The following is a 26771-nucleotide window of genomic DNA, read 5'->3' on the forward strand; positions in this document are numbered from 1 at the left end:
GGTGCTAGAACCCTGACTGGCCTATCAGCAGGAAATAGAGCAACAGCTGTCAGGGCACTGCTAGCTTAATTATTTCAAGACAGCGCTACTTTTGGGGACAAGAGCCCCCTGCTTCCAAGGTTGGCTTCAGGGGAAGACAGGTGACTTTTTGTGCGCATTGTTTTCAGCAGGTATTGTGTTAAATAAAAGAATCTGATGATTTTGTTCCCTGGAAGTGAAAGTTTCACTGGTATGCGACAGCTTTGTTTGTGTGCAGCAGCACAGTGTTGGTACGATAATTGAATTTTGACATCTAAGCATTTGACTAAAAAATACACAATGTATGCGTCATACTGATGATCACATTTACCACAGAAGACAGCCCTTATGGTTGGATTGTAGACCATTTTAGGGCCGTAGCTTGTTACAGATATTCACGGCTATTACGATAAATGACCTAAACTCTGTCCTGTATTGATAATTCCCTTTAACCTACACAACAAAACACCCATAGCATGAGATGTAGAAAGTTCTTCTGTCCAGTCAAGTCAAGTCAAGTCAAGTCAAGTTTATTTATATAGCACATTTAAAAAGACAGTGAATGTCAGCCAAAGTGCTGCACAATAAAAATCAACTAACAAAACAAACCAGCTAAAATTATAAAACATACATGTAAAAGAAATAAAACAAAATAAAAGAATCCAACAATAAAACATTGTGGAGAAAAATACTGATAACAAGACAACATAAACCAAGGCAGAGACAAATGGCTTAGACAGTGTCTTCACTATTAACTTAGCAGATGTGAAACTAAATATGTGCATAATTATTTATTTCATTTTAAAGGCCAGAGAGAACACCATCTAAACAAAAATAAACATGAATGTCTAGTTCAATGTTGAACCACTAAAATATTCAAATCTTTGGTTAATGCTAGTAAATACAAGACAATTGCTATGGGTTACTCTAAGTATTAAGTTTGAAAAGTATTGTTTTGCGCAAATATATTTTCAAGAAAACAAATATACATTTACTGTCTTACATGTTCTTTAGATCTTTCAAATTCTCATTATAAACCATTCTCTTGCCAGTCCAATGAGTTTTAGTGCATTTGAATATATGATTTTATTTGAATGAATTTAAAACATTAACAGCAGTGATGATCATATGCCTAGAATCATCTATTATTTGGAGGACTCTTCAACAAAGAAAATGTTTCATTTATTTGTTATAATGGTTACTAGTATTGTGTAATTTATGCATGCACTGTATATTGTTAATGCAGATATTAGCGATTGTTTGTCAGCTGTAATTAAGTAAATGTTGAATTTTAAAGATCTGATGGGTAATTCAGTTGTTTTATTTTCATGGATTGTAACTGTATGTTAATATGTCTGTTCATCTTTGGTCTCTCTCTCTCTCTCTCTCTCTCTCTCTCTCTCTCTCTCTCTCTCTCTCTCTCTCTCTCTCTCTCTCTCTCTCTCTCTCTACCCCACCTGGGTGCTGGCTAGCTGAGTGTGGAGCTTCATCGGTGGGGAGTGAGGGGGTCCTCTTGTCTCCAAATTATCCAGCTAACTACGACAACAATCACGAATGCATCTACCGCATTCAAACTGACAATGGGAAAGGCATCCAGCTCACAGCCAACAGCTTCCAGCTGAGGGATGGAGACTTCCTCCTGGTACGGCCAGGCATTCCTGCTTCAAATACATTCATTCGTTTTCTTTAACCACTTGATCCAGATCATATATGAAAAATACATAGCACATTTCTAACTGGTGAGATATTCAGAACTCATTATGAGTTTGTGCATTACGTAGTTTGGGTTGGATTACTTGTAGATAAAAGAAGAAGTATGTGGAATAATGCTTTTAAATGAAAATGTTGGCCAAAAAATCAAATAACCACCATAATGTTCCAAATTTCTGGTCCAAACAATATAGACATAAATATTTATACATTAAATACAGTATTTATTGTCTTAAAGACTGCTTCTGTCAACCTTGATATCATGTTGCCACAACACCTTCAATGTCATGTTTGCTTGGCATGACACCTTTGTGAAATGACAGCAAATTAGAACAAGTGTTTTTGTAGCTTAACGTACAGCTCAGTGAGTTAATGCTGATGATGAGACAGGTAAAACCTTATCTTAGAAATGAAAAGCCACAGCGAAGGCTCACAACCTGTTGTCACTTTATAAGCATTATATCCCTGGGCCACATACTGAGCTACAAAGTGTGCCACTTCAACCCAGAAAGTGTCACGACATACTGCCACCTCACACAGGTGTTATATCAACTTGATAACAAAGTTGGCAATGGCACCATTCTCCTTTTAAAAAGTGCAGCCTGTTGAAAAATGTGCTGTAGTTTGACTGTGTCAGTTGTCACAAAGTGTTTATATAGTCTTATGAGCACTGCCTTACTATGTGCTTCCCAAAAGTTTAAGAAATGTATTAATAACTCAATATGATTTGAGGGAATGGTTGGTGGTGTGTAGTGTGCGTTAATCTGGGCAGACACTGTTATTTAAGCCTGCTTTTAAGCTACACACTAAACTATTGGCTACTGAATTTGGATTGGGCTGAACTTCAGTGTCATCATGCATCATTTGTTTGATATGCAGGGGTCAGGTAGTTTCTCTCTGGGGTCCAGAGGCTTATTATGATACTGTGTGATTCCTCTAAAAGCAATGAAATATCACAGTTTGTGAATCCATTATATTATTCATTACATCTTTGTCTCTTCTTGATAATACTAGACACTATCAAAATAATGAGATAGCAAAATATATTTTAATGAAAGAAATAGGTGCTCTTTAATTTATTTTATCTCACGAGCTGACATTTCAGTCTCATAACTATCTGTCTATGTGCTTAAATAACAAGTTAGTCAGTGCCAAACACATGTACATAGCTTCATTTACACTATATGGGGACAGTTTGTGGACATCAGATCATTCAACTTTTCTTTTGAAATCAGGGGTATTTTAGATAAGGCAAGGCACAAGTCAGAAAACCTGCATGCTTTCCTCACATTTCTGATACACCTGGTGTGATAATGCATTGAATAGAGAGCTCCCTATTGACAGAAATATCCATTTGGATATAGCCAATGAGTACCCATGTTGCATCGTGACTTTCATAATGATTGCATTTGTGCAGAGTGAACAGATAATTTATGGTTATACACGACATAGGTTTTCTGAATCACACAGTGTCTGTCCTGCTTTAGCCTCGCAGCTCCAGAGCAAAACTAAAGCCAAAGACAATATTAATAGAATTCTGACTCTATGCTTTTGAGCCTGTTTTGAGAAGTGTGTGGCTCATTCACACATTTCAGCATTGTCAATTCACTGCAAACCCTCAACTACAGATTGGCCCACACCTCTCAAAAAGGCTGGCTTAAAGAGGAGATATTAAAGAGGAGATATCGGTTGCGTCATCCTTCATTGGTTGGCGTGTGGTTAACTTGTAAGAGCTCGTAATCCACTAGGTGCCAGCGCATGTGACCAAGCCAAGGCATTAACAATTCATAGATTCATTTAAGTCTCAGCACTCGAGGCGCCCATGGCCTCATATGAGGAAGGAGCTCCCTGAAGACCACTGTGGTCACTAATTAAGTAGTCGGGCTGTGAAACAGTGAGCAGAGTCAACTCAGCAATCAGACGCACATAAATCTCAGTAATAGTCTCGTTCCTGACGTATTTTCCATTAATCCTTAAAAAAAACATTATTTTCCACGAATGTGTTACGGCTAATTAACTCTGTTACTATCTTATTCGATACAAGGCACGTAATTCCAACACATCCCTCGGCAAGCTCTTTTTTGTTCAAATGATGACTCTGGTTAATTCCTGGCTTTTTTTTCCTCTTTTTTTTGTCTCTTTTTCTCATTGGAAGCTGGAAGCATGTAATATTTCTGGCAAAGCCTTTCGACATGTGCAACTCAGAGTCACATGATCTATCAGGGCTTGAAACAATGTCCTCCTCACAAGTAAAAGTGGAAAACTGCAGCTTGACATTGATTTATGACCTTTAATATTTCCTGCCGTGCTGCAGTGTTGTTGCCCCCACCCCTTCCCTCCTTTCTTGAAGACTACCATCTCAATATGTATGTAATATCCACAAGCAATTACAAAAATCAGCACAGACACCATATTCAGCATAAGGCTGTATATTGTTATTTTATTTATTTATTTATTTTTTATACAAACAAATGGTAGGAATTGTATCAGGGTTCATAATACATTATAACATTATAATCTTTCACAGAAGTCTATGCACACAGGATTCATAGGAAATATTCCTATGAGTTTTATACTGGGATATGGCCTCTCCAGAACTCTTTCTAGAATAGACATTGGAAAAAATCCTATTGCAATCTGGCTTTCAGTATTGATGTTCTTTTTCTCCGTCTCTTCATTTTTACAGGTCTATGATGGACAAGACAGCTCATCCAGGCTACTGGGCAATTTCACCAAAAACGAAATGTCCAACATCATCATCAATAGTACCTCCAACCATCTGTGGATTGAGTTTAACAGCAATGGAACAGGAACCAGCAAAGGCTTCAAGCTGATATACAGTAGTAAGTGATTTTGTAACTGGCGTATACTGTGGAATACTGAATATCTCTTACTATTGTTTAAATAATAAACAAAAAATACTGTGACACTGTTTGTAAGCGTTGTTTAAATTTACTGTATTTTCCACCACTGGTACCCCACTGTAATGGAAATGTAGCTGCAGCAACACTCACAAAATACTCGCATTTTCATTATCCACTTCAGGACTTTCACATCACCCATTCACACTGAATATATACAAATTGTTTCATATTGATATGGCTGTCTGTCACAATCATCACATATTTAAGGTCAAAGAAAGTAAAAAAAACTAAATTCCCAGTACTTAAATAGTATACTTTTTCTAAAACTACAGAATGCTTTATTTAATTAGCTAATTATTAATTATTCTTTTTATTAACCCTTTTTATTAATTATCTGTACATTTTTGTTTTATCACATTATTCTCCTACTAACAGTCTGCCTGCATTTTATTATATATATATATATATATATATATATATATATATTTGGAAAAATTTAAACCAGAACATTCACACACAGAATATCACACTTACTAATAGTGTTATTTTGTTTTATTCTAATGTTGGTCTTTATTTGTTGTTTGTTTGTATGTTTTAGCAAATAAACACTTACTGCTCAGATGAATAGCTTTTTAAATCTCTATCTCTGGTGCCTTAAACTTTTGCACAGTACTGTGTATATATACTTTTTTTCTTTCTTTCTTTCTTTCTTTCTTTCTTTCTTTCTTTTCACTTTCTAAGTGATATTTCCCAGTAGGTATGTATATGTCAGGGTCTACTACGTACTATGCATCATGTTTTAATTCAGACCATTATGGCTTGTAATTAAATAGAATCTGAAGGGAGCTTATTATATTATTGATCACAGGTTTTGACAGATACTGTTGAGGGGAGAGGGGAACATAGCATAGTCATATTGTGCAGATTACACTGTCATTTTCACAGAAACCATTTTAACAGAATAATGATGATGATGATGATGATAATAAAGCGATAGGAAGGAAATAATAATTTTCCTTAATTTTCCATGCTCTTGTCAGCATGGAGGAAAGGCGGTGGGGTAGATGAGCGTGTGCTAGTTTGGTTCCGGGCCGTCTGCTTTACGATGCCTTTGAAAGTGCTTTAGTGTGCGGTAGGAATGTGGGAGGATAAAATTTGTGGTACGGCTACAGGGCAAGAGCACAGATAAAAGATGATCTTTCAGCCGAGCATATGTTGTACCAATATTAATTTGAAACGGCCTGCTCTGGGCCAATCACAGCAGGCAGGAGCCTTTATTTATTTATTTATTTATTTTTATAGGACAACCTTTATGTCATTATTAAGCAAAAATCAGCCCCCACCTGCCAGGGGGTTGATTTCAGTGGACAGATGTCCATTTTTCCACTCTCTCTACCTTAAGGGAAAAAAAACTCTTTTCCATACTGATGACCTCATCTTCATGTTCCCTTCTCTCTCCAAGGCTTTGACCTTGTCAAGTGTGAGGAGCCAGGCACTCCTAACTATGGCTATAAGATCCAGGACGATGGGCACTTCGCCAACACCTATGTGTTGTACAGCTGTAACCCGGGCTACACTCTCCACGGCAGCAGCACCCTAACCTGCCTCAGTGGAGAACGGAGGGTCTGGGACAGACCACTGCCCTCCTGCATCGGTGAGACCACTGTTTCACACGGCATTACCTATTTAGCAGACTCGCTTAGCTTTTATATAAAATGTAACCCTCAGAATGGGTGACTTTTTAAATGTGTCTCTTTGCTGCACATCTCTAGCCAAAATCTATGAACATGTTCTCGTTGTGATTTGAACTAAGCTTAGTTTTATTTTACATGTTTTACATTGATTTTAGTAAAGGGGAATCCTGCACAAGTGCACCCCCCTCCCTTCACAATTCCCTGCTTTGGGAAACCTGATTCACCTCAAAGGGCTTAAATGCACACCATATCACAGGTCACTAAATGTGATAAACACATAGCAAGGATGTTAATGTTTCTTTTGTTATGTTACAAAGTGTAGAGCTTTTTTTCCCCTACCAATAATTTATTAGCACATATCTTCCCTTTTTCCAAATGCAGTTGATTACCCAAGACATGTTCAGGGCCTCCATTTTTGCATTGAAGCTAATAGCTACATTAGCCTACGAGGAATGGAAGCTTATAGAATACCAATAAGTATTGTGCAAACTACATCATTTAAATCTTCATATGCTGCTTTAATAAATAAACAGTCAATTTATTGAGCTTCTCACACTATGACACACTGTTTTTGTGCATATCTCTGAAAACATTGTTCGAAACCTCTTAAGGCCTGATTTTAAATTTAACCTGATTTTACATTTAAACCGAATCAGTAATTTGACTTCTTAAATTTGTCATATTTCTGATTGAAAAATACTACTTGGGCTAGGAATATTATAGGTGTGACACGTTTTTATCCACTGGAGATTTATTGGATTGTGAAGGGCAGACCATTAATTTTACTTTGAAGGCTGAGGTGAAGCTCCAGTAAACAGTCTACTCTGGTAATATCTGTGTTGCTTTTGCTTCTCTTACACTTTCACAGCAAACATGAGCTTAAAAAAATACAAGTTGTCAGTTCGTTATTCAGAAAGTTATGTGTGATTATGAACCCAACTGGCTCTGTGTGTGTGTGTGTGTGTCTGTGCATGTCAGTGTATCATCAGCCCACCCTAAGAAACCAACGCAAACACAGCCCAGTATCTGAACATCTCACTTAAACAACATTGGACAGTGTAAACAAACTAACAAATAATTATTCAACAACCGTTCCAACTCCCAAAAGTGAGTGTGGAAAAGCAAGAGAGACTGAGCAAGGTTTTGAAGCAAGGAGGCTGTCTGCAGCAGGGGGAGATGTTGACTGGGGTTTTTGCTCAGTAATAAGTGAAGGTGGTGGGAGAGGGAGGGAAAACATGCTGTGATTTCATTGGGTAATTTGATTTTCCCTTTCCTCTTGTACAAAGTGACATAGTAAAGTATTAGAGGGCATTTAAAAGTGGGAAAAAGTCATGAAACATTGATCAAACACTACAGGGAAACAAGAATTGTTCTTTCATTGGTTTGAAAAAGTGGTTCGTCTTATAAAAATATTATATTTCAGGTTAAATCTCAGAAATGGGCCAATGCTAGCTGCTGGGGTATATCCCTTCATTAACTGTTAGCAAACACAATTAACAAAAATATTTTAACTGTTGAAATTAACAATAGCCTCATAGCGCCAGTGCAATAAAATATTGGCAATGGCATAAAATTCAGATTCAGAGCTGTAATTTTCTTTAAAACGACACACTTCTAATCAGATGAGGAAACATTTAGAAGCATTAGAAGCCGTTTTCACCTAAAGATGTGTAATTTGACCCTGTTATGGAATATTAAGCATTCAGGATGTTCAACAGTTGTGCCTCTTCACTAATTGAAGTGATTACGCCCTCTCAGGCACTTTGTGTTTTGAAAGTTCTGCCTGCAATAGACGTGGATGTGCAGCTTCTCCCCTCTGCCACAAATAATACATGAACTCCTTGTCAACATTTGTCTTTATTTACAAGAGTAGTATCAGAGGCAGATGAGAAAGAGGAGAGAAAAAAAAAACAGAACGTACTGGAAGTAATAAAATGATTCATTTCAGCAGTATGGTGTTGAGAGCTTGTCAGAAATGTCGCCGGAGTCATTTATAGCTGACTGAGGAAAGTTTTCTTTACCAGAGAAAGATAAATGTCATCCCAGCTGTCAGTGTGCTGCACAGAGAACATCTTAGTGCATGGAAATGCTGGAGTCATGGCATTAGTCATACAGTATATGGTTTGACAAAAGGATGCTCAGAAACTGTGAGCCTGTGCGAGACCTGAATGCTAATTGCCTCAAAAGTAGATTCATACATACAGCCAAAGGTTTTTGGACAGCTGAGTGAATTCAGTTGCTTTTGGGCACATATTCTTGACACAGGTGTTTAATTGCTCACACAGACACTGAGAAACATGAGCCAATTTGTCCAATGCCAAATGTTAGCTTGAGGACTATAAAGCCACCCAGCTTTGGGCTGCAGAGCAGTGAAACTGTGCTGTCTACAGTGATGGAGCTCCAGCTCATACTTTTGAGATAAGCTGGAGAGGGGTGTGTGATCCAGCACTTGCCAACCAACATCAACACTTGACCTCAGCAGTGATCTCCTAACAGAAAACAACCAAACACTCACGCCAGTATTGGAGCATTTAATATATGGGCTTCCCAAAAGAGTAGAGGCTGACAGCTCTACAGATACCTTCAGTCTCAAGAGAAATGTTGGATGAGCAGGAGTCCAAACACATTTGGGCGTGTAGTTTATCATTTGGCTGAGGCAGCATTAGTCATTTATAAGAGGGCAGGAACAGAGAAAGCCTGCTGCGCTGCGTTAGGTAGAGTAATGAATGTTAAAACCCTCTTGAAGGAAAATATTAGTACAGTGCTGCTCAACTATAACAATACCAACATAAAAAATCCTATGAGTCAAGCTGTAATGGGATGCTCCCTGACTGTGCTGTTGTGATACTAACACTAGGCCTAGATCTTTGTTAAATGAGCAAATTTAGCTGCTACCCACTCTGTAATTTTCCTTTCTTCAGTTTGGAAGGGCATGCAGATCTGTCTGTGCAACTTGTGCAGAATCTTCAATTGCAGTTTTCGGTTCATTCACGAGTATAAAGTATTACACACGTTGGCCATAGACTTTATACCTCTTCTTGTAATTGATTTACAAATGAAAATCTCCTTAGCCATTTTATTACAAGCACCTTCCCATAGTTTACCATGTGCACATGTGGTAGTTTACAAATCACAGTGGCCAGAAATACCTCCCTTGTAACTGTATATTGCTTGCTTTTAAATATTGCCATGTCTGTTGCCATGTACTCTTCATACACTGTCATCCATAAATGGTCAGTTTCTAATCATGAGACCAGGGTGAATTATGCAGTATGTATGTATTACAGTTAGTTAACTAATACAACCTAAAATCAATGCAGCCCTGACATGTAGAATCCTAGCAATACGGGTGTGTTTGATGCACTAGTACCAACACCAGACATACTGTCAGTATCACTCCTGGGCTGAGAATGATCCGCCAATCAGATCACGTCTTGTCAGCTGTGACGTTATCAAAAACTTACCAGCTATGAACAGGTTAAAGTGTCAGAAATTGTATATTACAAAATTTGAGCTAGTGTATGATACTGTTTACATATATAATCAAATTCAAAGGTATAATACTGTACAAGAATAAAAGAAAACACCTAATTTTTTTTCAAAATATATGTGGAAAAAGCATAATAAAAAAAATAATAAATAATATATAAAAAAAAAAACGTAAAATTTCAAATTTGAGTCCATGGGTGGCACGGTGGTGCAGCAGGTAGTGTTGCATTAACACAGCTCCAGGATCCTGGGGTCGTGGGTTCAAGCCCCGCACCAGTCTGTGAAGAGTTTGGTGTGTTCTCCTCGTGCCCACATGGGTTTCCTCCGGTTGCTTCAATTTCCTCCCTTGGTCCAAAATCACGTTGGTAGGTGGATTGGCTACTCAAGTGCCCATAGGTGTGGGTGTGTGAGTGAATGTTGCCCTTCGAAAGACTGGCGCCCCCTCCAGGGTGTGTTCCTGCCTTGCGCCCAGTGATTCCAGGTAGGCTGCAGACCCATTGCGACCAGAGCCCCCCCAGAATCCCCTGGAGGGGGCACCGGTCCTTCAGAAGGCAACACATACTCACACACCTATTGACACTTTTGAGTCGCCAGTCCACCTACCAACATGTGTTTTTGGACCATATGAGGAAACCGGAGCACCCGGAGGAAATCCATTCCATTTTTCTTTTTAAATAATTTTTCAGAATTTTTTTTTCCTGTGCTTTCTCCTTCTTTATGCAAGCAACTTAATGCTTCTATGAAGTAAAATTGATAAAGGGTAGTTCTGATATTTACATAGTATTATAGTTGACTTCCTAAAGTTTCCAGAATTTGGAAGTTTCAGATTAAATTCTGAAGTACAGTGGAACCTCTACCTACGAACTAGATCCGTTCCGTGACGCGGTTCGTAAGTGGAAAAGTTTGTTTCTCAAGTCAATTTTCCTCATTTAAAATAATGGAAAAAAGTCACCCGTTTTGCACTCATATATGTTTACAAAACTCTCAAAATAGTAAAAAAAAAATACATGTAGCATTACTAAAATAAAAAAACCGAATGATCTGTGATTGGTTCCTTAAGCTAACCCAGCAGTTTTGAATGTGGATCTTTGAAAGAAGACACATGGTGCCGTTCTGCAACGCTCCAGTCCCCGTGCCCTAATTAAAACAGCTTGAATGAGATATACTGCAGGTGCTTGGCATGGAAAATGGATGATATTGCCCAGAGCGGTCATTGTATTCATTTGTTTGAATTAGTCAACATAATAAGGCCGTTTCCCTTGCCTTTCAGCCTCTTCATGTTTCACATGTAGAAGAAAGAGTCTGTGGAAGAGCAGTGTTCTTAATGCATTCAAGTAGATTGAATTGATTCTGGGATTTTCAGAGCTCTGATTAAATTGTCATTCAGGGCTCTCCATGATTTACAGCACTGCTCAAAAGTTCTAAGTGAAAAGTTATATATTCAAATTGATGCTTATAGATGACTGTACTGTTTAAACAGGGATCTTAAGGTAAATATGCTCAGTTTACAGTTCAATAAATACCTTTTATTATTCACTGCACAACTCCATACAGTGCTGTCTAAATATATGAGATTAAACAGAATTAGGAAAACAAACAAAAAAAAATTTTGATTCGTTTATATCAAACTGTGTGTCGTTTAGATGAGCAGATGTTTTACTTTAAAATGTGTGTGTACTCAAATTTTGACTGGCATTCCATATCCTAGCTGTTAACAGTCCTAGTTTGTGGAGCTAAAATGCAGAAATATAGTCAGTAAGCAACAATGTCTTGATGTTTGATGTTTGCTTCTTTTGTTTTGTGCTGGAGCTACAAGGCTTATGTAGATAACAAGTAATGGATGTTAATTCCCTGGTAACGGCTTTGTACAACATACCATTATCTGTTAAAATGGACATAAGTGTATCATGGCTGACAGCAGCAGTAGAAGCCATACTTTTTGCATTGTTGTACAGGACAATACAGTGTATTGTATAACATAAGCATAAGTTTTTTGTTTTTTTTTTCTAAATTAATTACTTGAGGATTGAAGTGTGAGTGTGCCTGTCTCTGAGACTACTTAGACATGCATTTTGCACAGTGCATAAGCTTCTAATTGTAGTAGTATTAGCATACCTCCAGTGCACAGCTGGCTTATAGATTATATTTAGGATAAGGTTTATCACATATACAGCATGTATGAGAAAACACCGTGCATTCAGTAATGTTTCCATTTTCGTCTACTCTGCTTAGCGGAATGTGGAGGCCACATCAGCGGAGCCACATCTGGTCGCATCCTGTCTCCCGGTTACCCTGCACCATATGACAACAACCTCCACTGCACCTGGTCCATTGAGGCTGACACAGGGAAAACCATCAGGTACCCAAATCAATGAATCCCACTCTGAGTACCATTTTTCTAAAATATATATTTGCACCTTCTTTAATTACCATGTAATACCAGCACAACTTCTAACATAGCATAGTGATTGCATTGCCGCCCTGCTATGAGGCCTACCGCTGGCTGGCATCTGTTACTTCAAGTCCATTATGGTAAGAGTAGTGGGGGAGGGATGGTGAACACAAGCAGAGATAAGCCAATTAGGCTTTCAAAAAGGGGCTGAACATCAGGTAAGCCAATTCAGTTTAAAGAAGAGATTGCAGCAGCAGTGAGATTTGACAGCGCTGCTGGATGTGCTCCATTATTTCAGAATAGTTCTCTCTCTCTCTCTCTCTCTCTCTCTCTCTCTCTCTCTCTCTCTCTCTCTCTCTCTCTCTCTCTATCTCTCTCTCTCTTCTCAAATTCACACTCTGCATCTAGATCTCAGTACAAAAACGTTGAGGCTGGTTGAAGTTTTTGAATACAGAGCTCTGTTGTTTGTGCTGGCACCCGCCACCAAGGGAGCCCAAAGATGTCCACCCACACGTCCCAAAGGGCCAGTTAGCGCTGTTGTGACTACTATTGATGAATGGCTTGTCGGCAGCATTTTCGCTCCGCTAACGTTTGCTGTTGTTGACGTGAGGACAGGCCGAGGCCTTGTTTGATCTAAATAATCGGAGCTGTGATTTTGCACAGCACAAAGCTAAGCCTAAGCGAATAGCCCAGGGGCTCTGTGGCCCAGCCTGCAACCTCATTCAATGAAAGAGCGGGGGAATGAAGGGGTGAAAATCACTTGTGTATTTCTCTCTGTTCACGTGCGAGCTGAGATCATCTTAACGATGTGGAAAGAGGGCCCAGAACACCACTTAAATAATTCCAGAATGCAGAATGACTTAAAATCAGGAAAATCTCTGTGGGCAAAATCAACATGGAGTTAAATTCCAGGCCACACAGTTGAATTATGGAACATAAGGTTTGAACTATTAATCATAAGAAACTAGAGTATAAATTCTAAAAATGAACTTTGCTTATCTTTAAAAGATGTACAAATGTTTTTTTGATATTCCCATTTCTGTATAGTAGAGATAACATAATGCATTTGAATAAGGAAGGGATCATTCATATTACAAAATATGTAAAAAAAAAAAAATGTAATTTCTCAATTTTAGTTCAAACTACTGTTAAAATAGAAATCAAATTAGGCTCATACCATGCACAACCTGGTATCAACCACCATTTTTTTGGGAGGGGAAAAAACTGAAGGGCAATATAAAAACCTGGAATAATATAAAAATTCTGGAATTCTAGAGATGTTTCCTCACCATTTTCTGGCTGGTTGTGTCTTCGAAGCCAGACTAATGTGTGTATGAATTCTCAGTGTCTGTAATTTGGTTAAAAAAAAAACAAAAAAAACCAAGGGTCTCTGTCCGATATGCCTGGCTTTCTCTCTCCATGATCAGACAATGAATAGACCTCCAAATGTTGAAAAGCATGAACTGAGAAGTGGATGTTGCTCTTTTCTTGCTCCATAAGTGGGCAATATTGACTTATTTTTCTGTAGATGGAACTGACTCTAAATTCAGGAGAGCTACTGCATGAAAATAAACACAGACCAAAAGTGATAAACAACTAAACAACCCAAGAAACAGATTAATTTATGTGGTAATTCAAACTATTAAATTATTAAAAAAATTAAAATTATTCACTAAAAGTTAAACTTCATTAAATGTTCCTTTTCAGCCACATACAAACATACCATACCACCTTAAAAGACACAGAGCTTCTGAACGCAAACAAACAATCGTAGACATTGCCTTTAACAGAGTGGATGCTGTCATGGACACATTAAATATTAAAAATAACTTCTTAACATATTCCTCTTTGTTACATGGCTCTGCTTGTTGCGTGACTGTTTCTTACTGTTTTTACGGACACAATCTGCTGCACACATATCAGAACCAGACAAGTGTGGTCTGTAGAATGAAAAAAAAAATTTAGTACTAACTGCAAGGCAAAGTATTAATATGTTCAGCATCTAATTCAGCAGTTTGTCAGATTCTGTTCTTCTGTAATAATGCTCTCTTAATCAAAAGTTAAATATTAAACCTTAAAATTTGTGGCTCAAAATCTGTGACCATTAACAAAAAAGCTCAGACACTACCAGCTGCAAAACAGAAGTTATATTTTCTTTAAATGATTATGCTTCAACAAAAATAAAGTTATTAGCATTTAAATGTAAAAATAAAACTTTACTTAGACACATGTACTTCAGTAAATATCAGCAGTTTTTACCCACCTCTGTACAGCCGTCAGAATAAACAGCAGGGGTGCGCTAGTCCTTCAGATACCCATCTCCTGCATATGATGATACTTTTCATGCTTCAACACGTCTGATCCAACTAATCAGCCACATTACAGGCTCTTCCTGAGCTTTAAAAAGTGCTGTTTTGAATGTACATGATTCAAATGCATTGAGAGGTTGCACATGAATTAAATGTGTTACATCAACACAATTCCTGCCAAAAGAGGTAAACTGAAACACAGCAGTTTGTGTTGATGTAACACATTTTATTCATGTGCAACCACTTGAGACATTTGAATCATAAACCGTTTTTCCTCCAGTGTGGGAGTTTAGGAAAACACTAAAATGAGCAGAAAAAAGCTATTCCAGAACCAGCATTTGGAACAAGAGATTTACAGCAGTTATTGTACGAGGTCAGACTTTTGAGCTCTGGATTATTATTCAGTTATTAATAGAGCTGTGAAATGATTAAAATATTTAATGGCACTTATGCTCTTTATTAGACAATTCTAATCTGAAGACTTTTTGTTTTGTTGTTTTTATAATTTCATGACTAGATGGAATATGCTTAATCAGAATATATTTATTACTGTCAAAATTCAACTAAAATATACTTTAACAATGTCAAAATAATTTCCATTGTATTTACACTATAGTTGGAGCACCAACTGATGTCTGGTCTGGAGCATTACTTACTGAACTTGAAATTTGAATAGCTTTATCATTTTAAGGTAAATGCCACTGAGTATTAAATGGGTAAATGAATGTCTGTTTTGGTATCTGAAGCCTCCACTTCATCGTCTTCGACACGGAGGTGGACCACGATATCCTGAAGGTGTGGGATGGCCCGGTGGAGAGCGGGATCCTGTTGAAGGAGTGGAGCGGCTCCCTGCTGCCTGAGGATACACACAGCACCTTCAACATTCTCACACTGCAGTTCGACAGTGACTACTTCATCAGCAAGTCAGGCTTCTCCATCCAGTTCTCCAGTAAGAAACTCCCTCACTGTCATCATATCCCCAATTCTCTCTGTAGTTCGCAGCTCAGGCACAGAGATGCAGCTTCAATCTTGCTCTGTTTATTTCCAGCTTCAGAGAAGGCCCTAATTTCTCAGTCATGCTACCATGAAAGATGTAATCAAAATAGTGCTAGAAATAAGTGGTTGTGTTTTTTTTCCCTCTGTTATGTGGAGCAGAGTTCATATGCATATGGTTGCTGTAATTTGAATAGTTGTGAGGCTTGCAGCATGCCATATTTAGAAGTAAACATCTCTCTCTCTCTCTCTCTCTCTCTCTCTGTCTCTCTCTCTCTGTCTCTCTCTCTCTCTCTCTCTCTGCCCCCCCCCCCTCTCTCTCTCTCTCTCTCTCTCTCTCTCTCCCCCTCTCTCTGTCCCATACATTATTCTCAGATGTATGCCCCACTGATCTTAAGTTAATCTAAAATTTATCTGCATTACTTTAGCTACAACTGCCACAACCTGCAATGACCCAGGCACCCCCCAAAATGGTAGCCGCTATGGGGACAGCAGAGAGCCAGGAAACACCATCTCTTTCCAGTGTGACCCAGGCTACCAGGTGCAGGGAGTTTCTGAGATCACATGTGTCCAGCTGAACAATCGCTTCTTCTGGCAGCCTGACCCTCCCACCTGTATAGGTTAGTATCATAATCTTGTGTTTCCAAATTATTGTTCTCTTTGATAAAACTATTTGTGATGATGTTGAAAGTAGTGTCTGCAGTTGGACAGCTTGGTGTCTAATATTGACTTCTTTAGCCTTACTCTGGCACTATGAGACTAATGTATATAACATATATTGGAAGTCTATAGAGCTGGGACCATTGTAAAGATGGAGCACATTTGGGGCTCCTTTGGTCTTAGGCATTAGACTGACAAGCAGGTTTAACACAAGAGTAATCTGAATGAATGCAAAAGACCAAAATAATCAATAAACAATTAATATATTATATATAGTTAATGTCAGACACAAGCCTTGTGTCTCCAAAAATGATAACAGCATAAGGGAAAATATTTTTAATTTTTAAAGGGAGAAAATGTCAAATATTGCATCTCAAGCTATTTTGGTTTGAATTTCTGCCAAAAATAAAGGGTAGCTGCAATTTTCTTTTTCACAGTGAGATGGTGGTTATCTTGGTGTCAAGTGTAAGAGAGTTTAAAAAAAATAGAGTGAGTGAGTTTGTCACCCAGACTTTAATTACAATAACTGTACTGTAAAATTAAATGTGAGACATTTTGTTTTTGTTGCAAAGCAGTACAACAAAATTTATCCTCCAAATTTAACCAATCTGTGGCAGTGACTGTGCACACACCTGAAACTGTTAGGGGTTAGATGCCTTGCTCAAGGGTACCTTAGCTGTGGATTCTGAGTGAGAGAACATGATGTTCACTTACAATCCATGCCCCAGTTTACCAGGGGATTAAAACAATTACCTTTTTGTTCCAAACTAGTAACTTATAAGCCACGGTCACGCTGGGTTTTTAATCCCATACAAGAGAGTGTAATGGTAAAAGTAGAGCTAGCATAACTGTACTCTGCTGCTATAACGCTAACGCTCTTCAGATATGAAACTTCTGAACCAAAATGGTTACAGTGCTAATTTCCAGCTATGTGTTATTTCCAGTTAAATCTTATGTGAAACTTACATAAACCAAATGTATAAATGTTTGAAAGATATCATTAAATGTTTATATTGTTTTCCTGTAGACAGTAAACAAAGCTACAAAGTCAGTTGCTGAGGTGCTGTGTCATCTTACTCCAGAAAGATGCCATTACGCAACCAATATATGAGTTGTTAAAACAACTCGACATCAAAGTTGTCATAAGCAGACTTTTTGGCAGCTGATGTCTTTTGGAATAAGCATGTGTAAATATTTGTCTGTATATGTCACAATCAAGATATAAGGTGTTACCTTAATGTTGTTTTATTGGCATGGAAGAAACGTTTCTAAATATTTGTGGTTCTAAGGCAATTGTCACCAAGAGCTATTTTTACCCTGTGATTAAGGGTTGTCCATTAGCCTCATAGCTCCAGTCCAGATATGTAAATTTGATTTGTGTTGCTCAATTACTGCGGTGGTTCTCACTTCTGTTCCTAGAGTACCACTGCTCTGCACATTTTAGAGCTTCCCTTGTTCCCAACACACCTGACCAACTAATGAAGTAATTAACAAGCTCTTCCTGAGGGGGGAACTGGATGTGTTAGAGAAAGAAAATCTCTATAACACACCCAGGAGTGGTACCAGAAGTAGAGCTGAAAACCTGTACTTCAAATATTAGAATCACTGCGAAAAAATAGTGAGGTGAATTTTAATATTAATGATTGTTTATACAAAATCGTAGTGATTTATTTTTCCGTAATTTTTATACCATTTCTCCTATGAATTATTTGTAGCTATCTGTTGAATGTGTACATTTTCATTCATTCGTTGATACCAGTTGATTGAGTTTGTAGGAAAAATTGAGATTTTTTTGATGATGATAGCCATTTTTCTTTTGTGTTTAGTACAGGTTTTTTTACAGTCACATATAATGTAAAATGCCCATTACTTTTTTTTTCTCTCTCTCATGTATGTTTTTAGTTTTTTCCTTCCTTTTTTTTTTCGGGTGTGGATAGTACATTTATGTTTGGTGTCCAATTATACATTAGATAATTGTTCAGTGTGAGGTCCTGGTTGCATTTTCTGGGTTTCAACAAGTCTAACCTTGGAAATAACTTAATATTCCATTTGATTGAAATTATACAGTATATTACTGAAGAATGGTTTCTGCCTTTTGCAAAGTACTGTAATAACCTCAATGATTACATTAGGTGCTATAAAAATCAAGTGTCAAGCATAGAAACAATGACTGAAGGTTGCAGAGCAATGTGAGAATATGACTTTAGATAGTGGAGTCTGTCCTTGCATGTAGACTATCTTGCAGGAGTTCTCAGAACACAGCTTTATAAGAGCGAGTCAAGCTGCTTGCTAGTTTATTGTTTTCTAAATTACAGTGTGTGCTCTCTATTGCCTGCTCCTAGACCTCTAATTGTTCTTTGTCCTGTTGTGCTTTTTTTCCCTCCACCTTGTGCAGGACAAAGCATTGTGTAGCATACATGCAGCTAGAAGCGCATTTATCAAACAGTGTCTATATTGAGACTGTGTCTCCCAAACCAGTTGCCATGCTACTGTACTGCACTTCTCCGCCAATCTTAGAGGATTAAAGCACTCGTCACCAAGGTTGTTTTCATGCTTAGCGACTGCCAGTCTGCCCGGTATTGCTGAGGTCACTGCGTTTGATGTATTAATTATTACTTTCCAGATCGAGAAGTGACATTTACATATCCTTCCAGATAATTGTACCGAGCGCCACTAAATCTTCTTGATAATTCATCGCATTATTGATCTCCACCTTTTTTTTTATGTTCCCAGAGTCCTTCAACTGTTATTGTCCTTCAGATAATGAACCTAGAGTAATCACTGTGTAATCAATTCAGCAAATGCTACTCATCGTGTGTGTGTGTCACTGTGTGTGTGAGTGTCTGTGTGTGTGCGTTTATTGAAGGTCTGATGTTAAAGCTATCTCTTGCCCTCGCTCTCCTTGTTGTGATAGCTACCTGCGGAGGCAATGTGACAGGAACTGCTGGGGTAATTCTATCACCTAACTATCCTCAGCCCTACCCGCCAGGAAAGGAGTGTGACTGGCGAATAAAAGTCAACTCGGACTTTGTCATCGCTCTAATTTTCAAAAGGTAATGCGCTCGCTCACGGTCGGAGGGCCAACATTCAATGCCACCAATGGCACAAGTGTTATACTGCTGTATGTCACAGGGATAGGCCAAACGCTAACATACTAACACTACATCCAGATCTAGACTGTCTCTTTGTATGGTCAAGATGTGTAAGGGTTTATGACGAATTGGAAATCTTGATAATGCTTACTATTAATCCTGTAGACATAAAGCATTTTACAGAATACATAATTGCATTTTAAAAAATCATTTGCTTCACGTAAATACCCTCGCTGTCCAATGAAAAGTGGTTTTCCAAAAGCAGTAAGTTTACAGGAGAAGGGAATAACCTTCTTAACTTTCAAGGGAAGTCAATTTAAAAAAGATTTTATTCCAATAAATTTTGGAGCATTTCTATTGGTCCATTCATCATGAACATTTTTCAAAATGTGAACGACAGCTGCTGTGTTCAAATGATGCAACAAACTAAAAATTGACAAAAATGTTTTTCATTGGACAGTGGCAGTATAGCAAACACACTTCATAAACGTGATTATTCATGTGTCCTCTTTTATGTACAAAGTGCAACTCACATGCAACAAAAGAATCAGTTTGTACTGCCTAAATGAACCAGTCTATATAATGGGGAGGCCATGATAGATTAGGATTTAAATTGAGTTAATATTTACATATTTAAAATGATTTACAATAATATAATGAGCATAATAATGTTCACATATAAATTATGTGTAAGACTATATTGTAATGTACTGATATTTTCTTGCTGTCCAAAAAAAATTAAATATGCAAAACCGAAAAGCCAAAATGTCCCCATTTGATTGTAAGTTGGTGTAAAAAAAATAAAAAAATAAAAATATATATATATTATTTTTATTATTTTTTTTTTCAGATTAACTTTATAGCATTTCTATAGCATCCCATAATGTAAAGGACAGCTGCTGTGCTCAATAGATAAAAAGTAGAAAAAATAGAGATGCTTTTTTTTCTCCCCCACAGCAACTATTTGTTTCAAAGCTTTTAACAGGATCATGGGTTTTACCAGCCAGAAAATATGAAGTGGCGCAATCATGTGTGAATAAATGTGTATAAACTAGTCTTCATTCTTGGACACCCATATAAGCTTTTATCCTTGAGCTCAAGGGTGAACTGCCCTTGTAAACTGAAACTGCCCCATTTTTTTTCTGTATTTCTGAACGGGCCACTGAACTTGGCATTGCAATATTGAGGGCTATTGGTGGCTTCTTTATGGTGCAATGTCTTTTATACTCCTTATAAAAACCATGTCAGAATAAGAGACTTTTGATATTGGCTGTGCTGTCTGATTATTTGAAGAAATCTGAATTTATGGATGGAGTTTTGCAAGTTGCCCTATTTTTCAACGTTTTCTTTTACCACACTTGTTAGTTTGGAATTTTGTATATCATAGTGAACACACCATCAGCTGTCGCATCAGTGCAATAAATGAATATCCATTACATAACATGCCGTTATGCTAAGAGTGTACAAGTATATGTGACTAATCCTAATTGATTTTTTCCCATTGCTGATGATAAGATATGTGGCCACTTATCTGTCATAAATACAAATTTGACAAATTAGCTGTATTTTCTCCTCCAACATCATGTAGCTTCCATATCTAGATATTAGTAGAATATTGACGGATATGTTTAAAAAAAAGTCCCCAAAACACATGGCCGTCCTCTTAATCTGAAAAAAAGAGTTCTTCTTCGCTCAGCCATATGTACCGTGTTCTTATTTTATCAGCTTTAACATGGAGCCCAGCTACGATTTCCTGCACATCTATGAGGGTGAGGACTCTAACGGGCGTCTGATCAGCAGCCTGCAGGGAAATCAGGCCCCTGAGCGCATTGAGAGCAGCGGCAATATACTTTTCCTCGCCTTCCGCAGTGATGCGTCCCTTGGCATGTCTGGATTCGCTATCGAATACAAAGGCAAGTCTCCCACACTCAGTTCTTCTACGGTCCCTGCACTCTTAAAAGAATAAATGTGGCAGGCACCGGAGTGGTTCAAATGTCTAAGCACAGGCTTTGTCGTCAGGAGATCTTGAGTTTGATCCCTGGTGATGCCTCAGTCATTCGAGGTCAGGAGTCCAAGAGAACATGATTGGATTTGCTCTCTCTGGATCTCTAGAATGGCCCTCCCTCTCAGCCCATCACTCATCATAGTGCAAGCCAACCTGTGTATCTGCTGTTAAAATAACAGAGCTAGACAGTAAGGATTCTCCTCCAAGTGTGTTGAGCAGGCTACATGTTCCCAGCTTTGTAGGGTGATAGGATTGGGGGAGTCCTAGCAAATGGGTGGAATTGGGGATGACTAAATGGTAAAAAAAAAAAAAAAAAGAACAAAGAACAAAACAAATAAATAAATAAATAAATAAATAATATTATGTTTGATTTGTTTTACAAAACTTTTTACACACAGTTGAGACAGTAGCAGAGGCTACTGCTAAATTTCATACAAGTATTGAAGCAGTTGTAGAAGGCTTTATGCTTATTAGTTAAGATGTTTCAAACAACTTCATGAAACAACTTTCACTATTTACAGCCAGCCGTAAAGAAAAAGAAACCCTTCAGTAGTGGGTTCTTCAAATATTTCTTTAGGGAATCAAAAGGGTTTTTTTGTTTTTTTAAGCATTGTTTCAAAGGCGATTCATCAGCAGTTTTAGCAGGTAGTGACTTTTAGAGCAAGACTAAGACTACTTTGCTGAGTGTGTTTACTGTTACCGATAAATGGAATTTTATTTTTTACAACAGAGTAAATCTAAACACAAATTAAACTGATAAAGGGATTTGTTGAATTTGCCTAATTTGAATAGATACATAATTTACACGTACATAAAAAAGCACTTACCATGTTGATTTCTCAACATTGAATACTGTTGCAACTGAAAGAATTGCATACATTTTATATAAAATGTATTCAGATGGAAAATATATACACATTTAATTAAATTAATTCAATGCATAAATTATTTCAGAACAGCTCACAGTAGAAACATATAGCAAGTGTAATATTAACATGTATTTCATTCATCTTGAGTTCAGTTATGAGAACTTACGGTTCTGAGGTTCTAAATGTTACCTGTCACAACACACTTTATATATTCTAATAGTCCATATTCTAGCTAATAAACAAATTAGTGAAGGATATTTGGAGCTGACAACACAGTGTTCTGACTTGACTGGTTTTTATGACTTCTATGATTTTATGAAACAGAACACTGACTGATAAGCTTTATGTGAAAAAAATCTCATTGTGCTTCTGTTACTTTACTTTTTTATTGTAGTTAGGGGCATGGGGATTAGAACGAAAGCCTTCAAAATTGGTGTGAAGTTTTTTTGGAATATATAAACATTCTTTTAAATTATAAGGGTTTTTTGGATTGAATTGAGTCTCTTCCATATTGGAATTTGGGTCTTCAGAATTGAGTTGAGGACATTCAGGGCCTTTAAGATTTGAGTGAAGACTTTTAAGGGTTGAACGAAGACCTTTAACGTTTCAGTGTGGACCTTCAGGATTTGAATGATGGCCTTGAGGCTTGCAGAGAGTCTTCAGTACTGGAGTGATGGCTTTCAGAGTGGAAGTTAAGGCCTTCAGAATTGGAGTGAATTTTTTCTAGGGTTGGAATGAGAGCTTTCAAATTAAACAGTGGGTTTTCTGGATGGAAATCATGGCGTTCAGTTTTGAAGTAAGTTATTTAAGCGTGACATTCATATAAAATTCTGAGGATGTTTCCTCGCCGTTTGCTATCTCTCTAGTCAGTTTGCTTTCTCGAAACTGGCCTAATGTGTTTATGAAAGCCCACTGTCTGTAAATGGCTAAAAATAAAAGCCAAGTGTCTGGGTCCTATACAAACAACAAAGGGACCTCCAAACCTTGAAAAGCACAAACTGAGAAAAGGATGTTGCTCCATAGGTGTCCATACCAGATAGGATTTGAGCAACAGAATGGGGTCTTAATTTAACTTTAAGATTTGAGATTAAGGCCTGCAAAACTATAATGTATTTCTTTCAATATAAGAGTTAGTGTTTTTGGGATTGGAGATCAGGACTGGAGTGAGGCCTCCAGTTTGGATGTATTAACTCATATTATTTCTTGACGTTATTTCATTCAGGTGCAGATGAAATATTTGTGCCTTGGTGGCTGGGACAGTAACTTTAGATACTGTAATTATTTATATTATTATTATTATTATTATGCCTGTGCTTTTACAGTTTCTTTAAAGTTTTTTAGGGTTCAACTCAGTTTGAATTAATATATTTAAATTAAGTTCACTTCATTCATTCATTATCTGTAAGTGATTATCCAGTTCATGGTCGCGGTGTGTCCAGAGCCTACCTGGAATCATTGGGCGCAAGGCTGGGAAACACCCTGGAGGGGGCGGCAGTCCTTCACAGGGCAACACAGACACACACACACACATTCACACCTACGGTCACTTTTGAGTCACCAATCCACCTGTAACGTGTGTTTTTGGACTGTGGGAGGAATCCAGAGCACCCGGAGGAAACCCACGTGGAGAACACACCAATTCCTCACAGACAGTCACCCGGAGCGGGAATCGAACCCACAACCTCCAGGCCCCTGGAGCTGTGTGACTGCGCCACTACCTGCTGCACCACCATGCCGCCCCCAATTTGCTTCATCACTGGAAATATAAAGGCTGTATTTGTCACATTGCCTTTTAAAAACGTGAGCCAAACTTTTGCTGTTATTGCTTAACTTGAGTGAATGTGTGAGTGTGTGTTGGCCTGTGATGGACTGATGCCATCATGTAACTTTTTGTTTTCCCTGATGTGCGCAAGCCAGTGCAGTTAGATTACTTGCAGTGCACTATTATAGGTCTATAACTTCATGGTTCTCTCTGGCCTATGGTGTTGGAATGACTGGAGTGTGAATTGAAATTTCCCCTATATGGCTTGTCGTTTATTGCTTATTACTTATTATCTTAATTCTCTAGATTAAGAAATACAGTTAACAACAAATATGTTGTCTCTAATAGCACTGAAGAGTAAGTGTATTTACTGAGACTCTAAAATCGGACAATAATGACAGTGAAGTCATATATGCTTATTTTGTACTTATGGAAGCAGGTGATTTTTCAGCCATTGCAGCTGTCTTTTCATTGTTGTGACCATTAAACGAAAAGAAAAGATGCTTTTGGAGGTCAGAGGAGTCTTTACAAAGCCCACGGCTCATTAGGCTTTATATACTTAAGATGCCATTACGGACAGACATTCCATAAAGTAATATGTGGGGTTTTCTTATGCCATCATGCGATTTGCCTCATGTTAGTGCGCAAGTGCCATGCATCTGTTTAATAGCATATTAAACGTTTGGTGGAGGAACAGCCATTCTGTCATTAGTCAGCATGCTGTTAAGTGGCTTCACAGCAACGTGTGTGTGTGTGTGTGTCTGTATTTGTATTGTATATTAAGTCAAATATCTTGCATTGATTTTGCAATATTATTAACCTTTCTATGTGAATACCTAGTAATTTTCCTTGGGCAAAAAGCATGTTTCTGTTTTTTTAAAGGATGTATTTAACAAAATGTCAAAGCAATTCAGAACAGACAGAGCATCTACCACCCAAAAAACATGTAATGGGGCTTTTTAACTTGGATGGTCCACCCACCCTCCGTAATGGCCATGTTTCTTTTGAAAGATAAAACATAGAGCACAAGAATCTCTTTTCTTTGTCTTCCATGCCAGGACTTCAAAAGCTGCACTGTTTCATGTCTAGACCTTGCCAGTTTTTAAAAAGAATATCCAGAACTAAAACTGGCCTGTGATGCTTGTAAAATGAAACTTTTCTCTAGCACTCTGTGTGCAATCACACGCTTGGCCCATGCAACTCTTCACATTCTTTGTTAAAAACCTTAAGAGTGACAGGGTCCGAATAGAGGTTTGAATGAAAAGAAAAGAAAAAACTGAGTGTTTTGATTATTCTTATTTAAAATTCTCTGCCTGAATATACACTTCTGTAGATGTCCACATGTGTAGACACCCTCAAATAATTAGTGATTTCAGCTACATAGAAATTAAGGGAATTAATAGATAGCTTGTACACCTTTCCTTCAATAACTTTGTCTACACTAGTTATAAAATGCTGTGAGGATTTGATGGTATTCAGCCAGGCTTGTATTGGCAACATGAGATTTTGATTTTGAAGCTCTTGATTGTTTCACAAAAAGTCACTCCATCTCACCCAAAATATACGGTATGTAGCTCTGTTCAGAAAACAGTTCACCTCCTCCATAGCCCAGTGCATACCCCTCTAGTCCATACTCAGCATTGGGCATGGTGGCCTTAATCTCATGCATCTGCTCCAGAGCATGTCATTTCATTACATGCTTTTCTTTGGAAATTATACAGGCTCTGTGTGCACAGTTGTATGTCAGTGTCATCCAAGGATTTGTTTTACAGTAGCTGATTTCACTAATTATAAGGGTGTCTATAAAGGTTTGGATATACAGTTTAAACAGCGGCTATGTTTTACCTTCTTGTTAAAGGCCTAATGTAACACACTGCCAGCGTATTACTCAATACTGGCATTTACAGTGTCTTGTTTGCTGTAAAGCAAAGGCTTTCTTCTTTTTTTCGGCTTTCCTGCACACTCAGTGTGCAACGCTATTGATTCCTGCGCTCCCTGTGAACTCATTACTCCTCACACACCAGCCATAAAGCAAGCACTGCCTCAGTCCATTTGCCTGCTCTCCTTAAAGGTGAGGGATAGCCGCCACTAAATAACTCTTCCTTCCCAAGCCGGAGTCTAATGCCCTCGTAACCATGATGTGGCGAATGGGATGTGACACTCTTGATGGCAAGCAAGTAGGGCATTCTCTTCTCCGGCTGTCTGTTTTTATGTTCTTTTTTCACCACTTTTAATACATATCCTCACTTAGCCAGTGTATTTCGTCTTTTTCTATCAAAGTCAATCTCCAATCCGTTATTGCTCATCACACACCAGTTGGCACAATCATTTGCCAAGTTATTGCGTAAAAGATACGAATATCAAAACAGTTTCATTCAAGCCACTCTTGTTCTTTAAGGGCGGGATAGGAAGAAGAACACTGCCTACTAATTACAGAGCCCTGATAATGTGTTAATGCTCAAAACTTAAATTCCACCCTCACTTTGTGACTGGACGAGGCTGTTTATTTATTAGGGTGATGGGGCTATGCGCCACCAAAAAGAAAAGGGATGAAATATTTATTCTCTCTTTCTATTACAGTATTAGCCAAGCTTTGCCAGAAGGTTTGTCCCTCAGCATTAGGTTTTGTACAGTCCCGCCTCTATAGGGCAATTTCAACATGTTGGAAAATTCTCTCACACTGCCCTCATGGACTCACATTAGCCTTCAGTTCATTCTAACTGGGCTCCAGGAGGACTCTCCCCAACATAATTTTGTAATACGTAAACTGAGACAAATGGCCCCCAAATGGCCCACATGTTCCAAATGGTCCCTATTCCCTAAATTCCTCACTATGTAATGCACTATATAGTAATTAGGGCACTGATTATTTTTTAACACACCCTTCTAGGGATAATTTAAGAAGCTAACACTA

At 37.9% G+C, this 26771-nt stretch overlaps 1 protein-coding gene across 1 annotated transcript in view; it reads left to right on the plus strand.

The window, feature by feature from the left end:
* csmd1a (CUB and Sushi multiple domains 1a) overlaps nucleotides 1–26771 on the plus strand; it is a 603150-nt gene that overhangs the window by 433147 nt on the left and 143232 nt on the right. The window contains exons 22-29 of the mRNA XM_066678438.1: nucleotides 1491–1660; nucleotides 4415–4571; nucleotides 6055–6246; nucleotides 12008–12134; nucleotides 15223–15425; nucleotides 15898–16089; nucleotides 19044–19182; nucleotides 20947–21134. Of these exons, the coding sequence (XP_066534535.1) occupies nucleotides 1491–1660; nucleotides 4415–4571; nucleotides 6055–6246; nucleotides 12008–12134; nucleotides 15223–15425; nucleotides 15898–16089; nucleotides 19044–19182; nucleotides 20947–21134 (1368 nt within the window). The remainder of the gene's footprint in view (nucleotides 1–1490; nucleotides 1661–4414; nucleotides 4572–6054; nucleotides 6247–12007; nucleotides 12135–15222; nucleotides 15426–15897; nucleotides 16090–19043; nucleotides 19183–20946; nucleotides 21135–26771) is intronic.

Source organism: Hoplias malabaricus, chromosome 8, assembly GCF_029633855.1.
Source record: "Hoplias malabaricus isolate fHopMal1 chromosome 8, fHopMal1.hap1, whole genome shotgun sequence".
Taxonomy (NCBI): domain Eukaryota; kingdom Metazoa; phylum Chordata; class Actinopteri; order Characiformes; family Erythrinidae; genus Hoplias; species Hoplias malabaricus.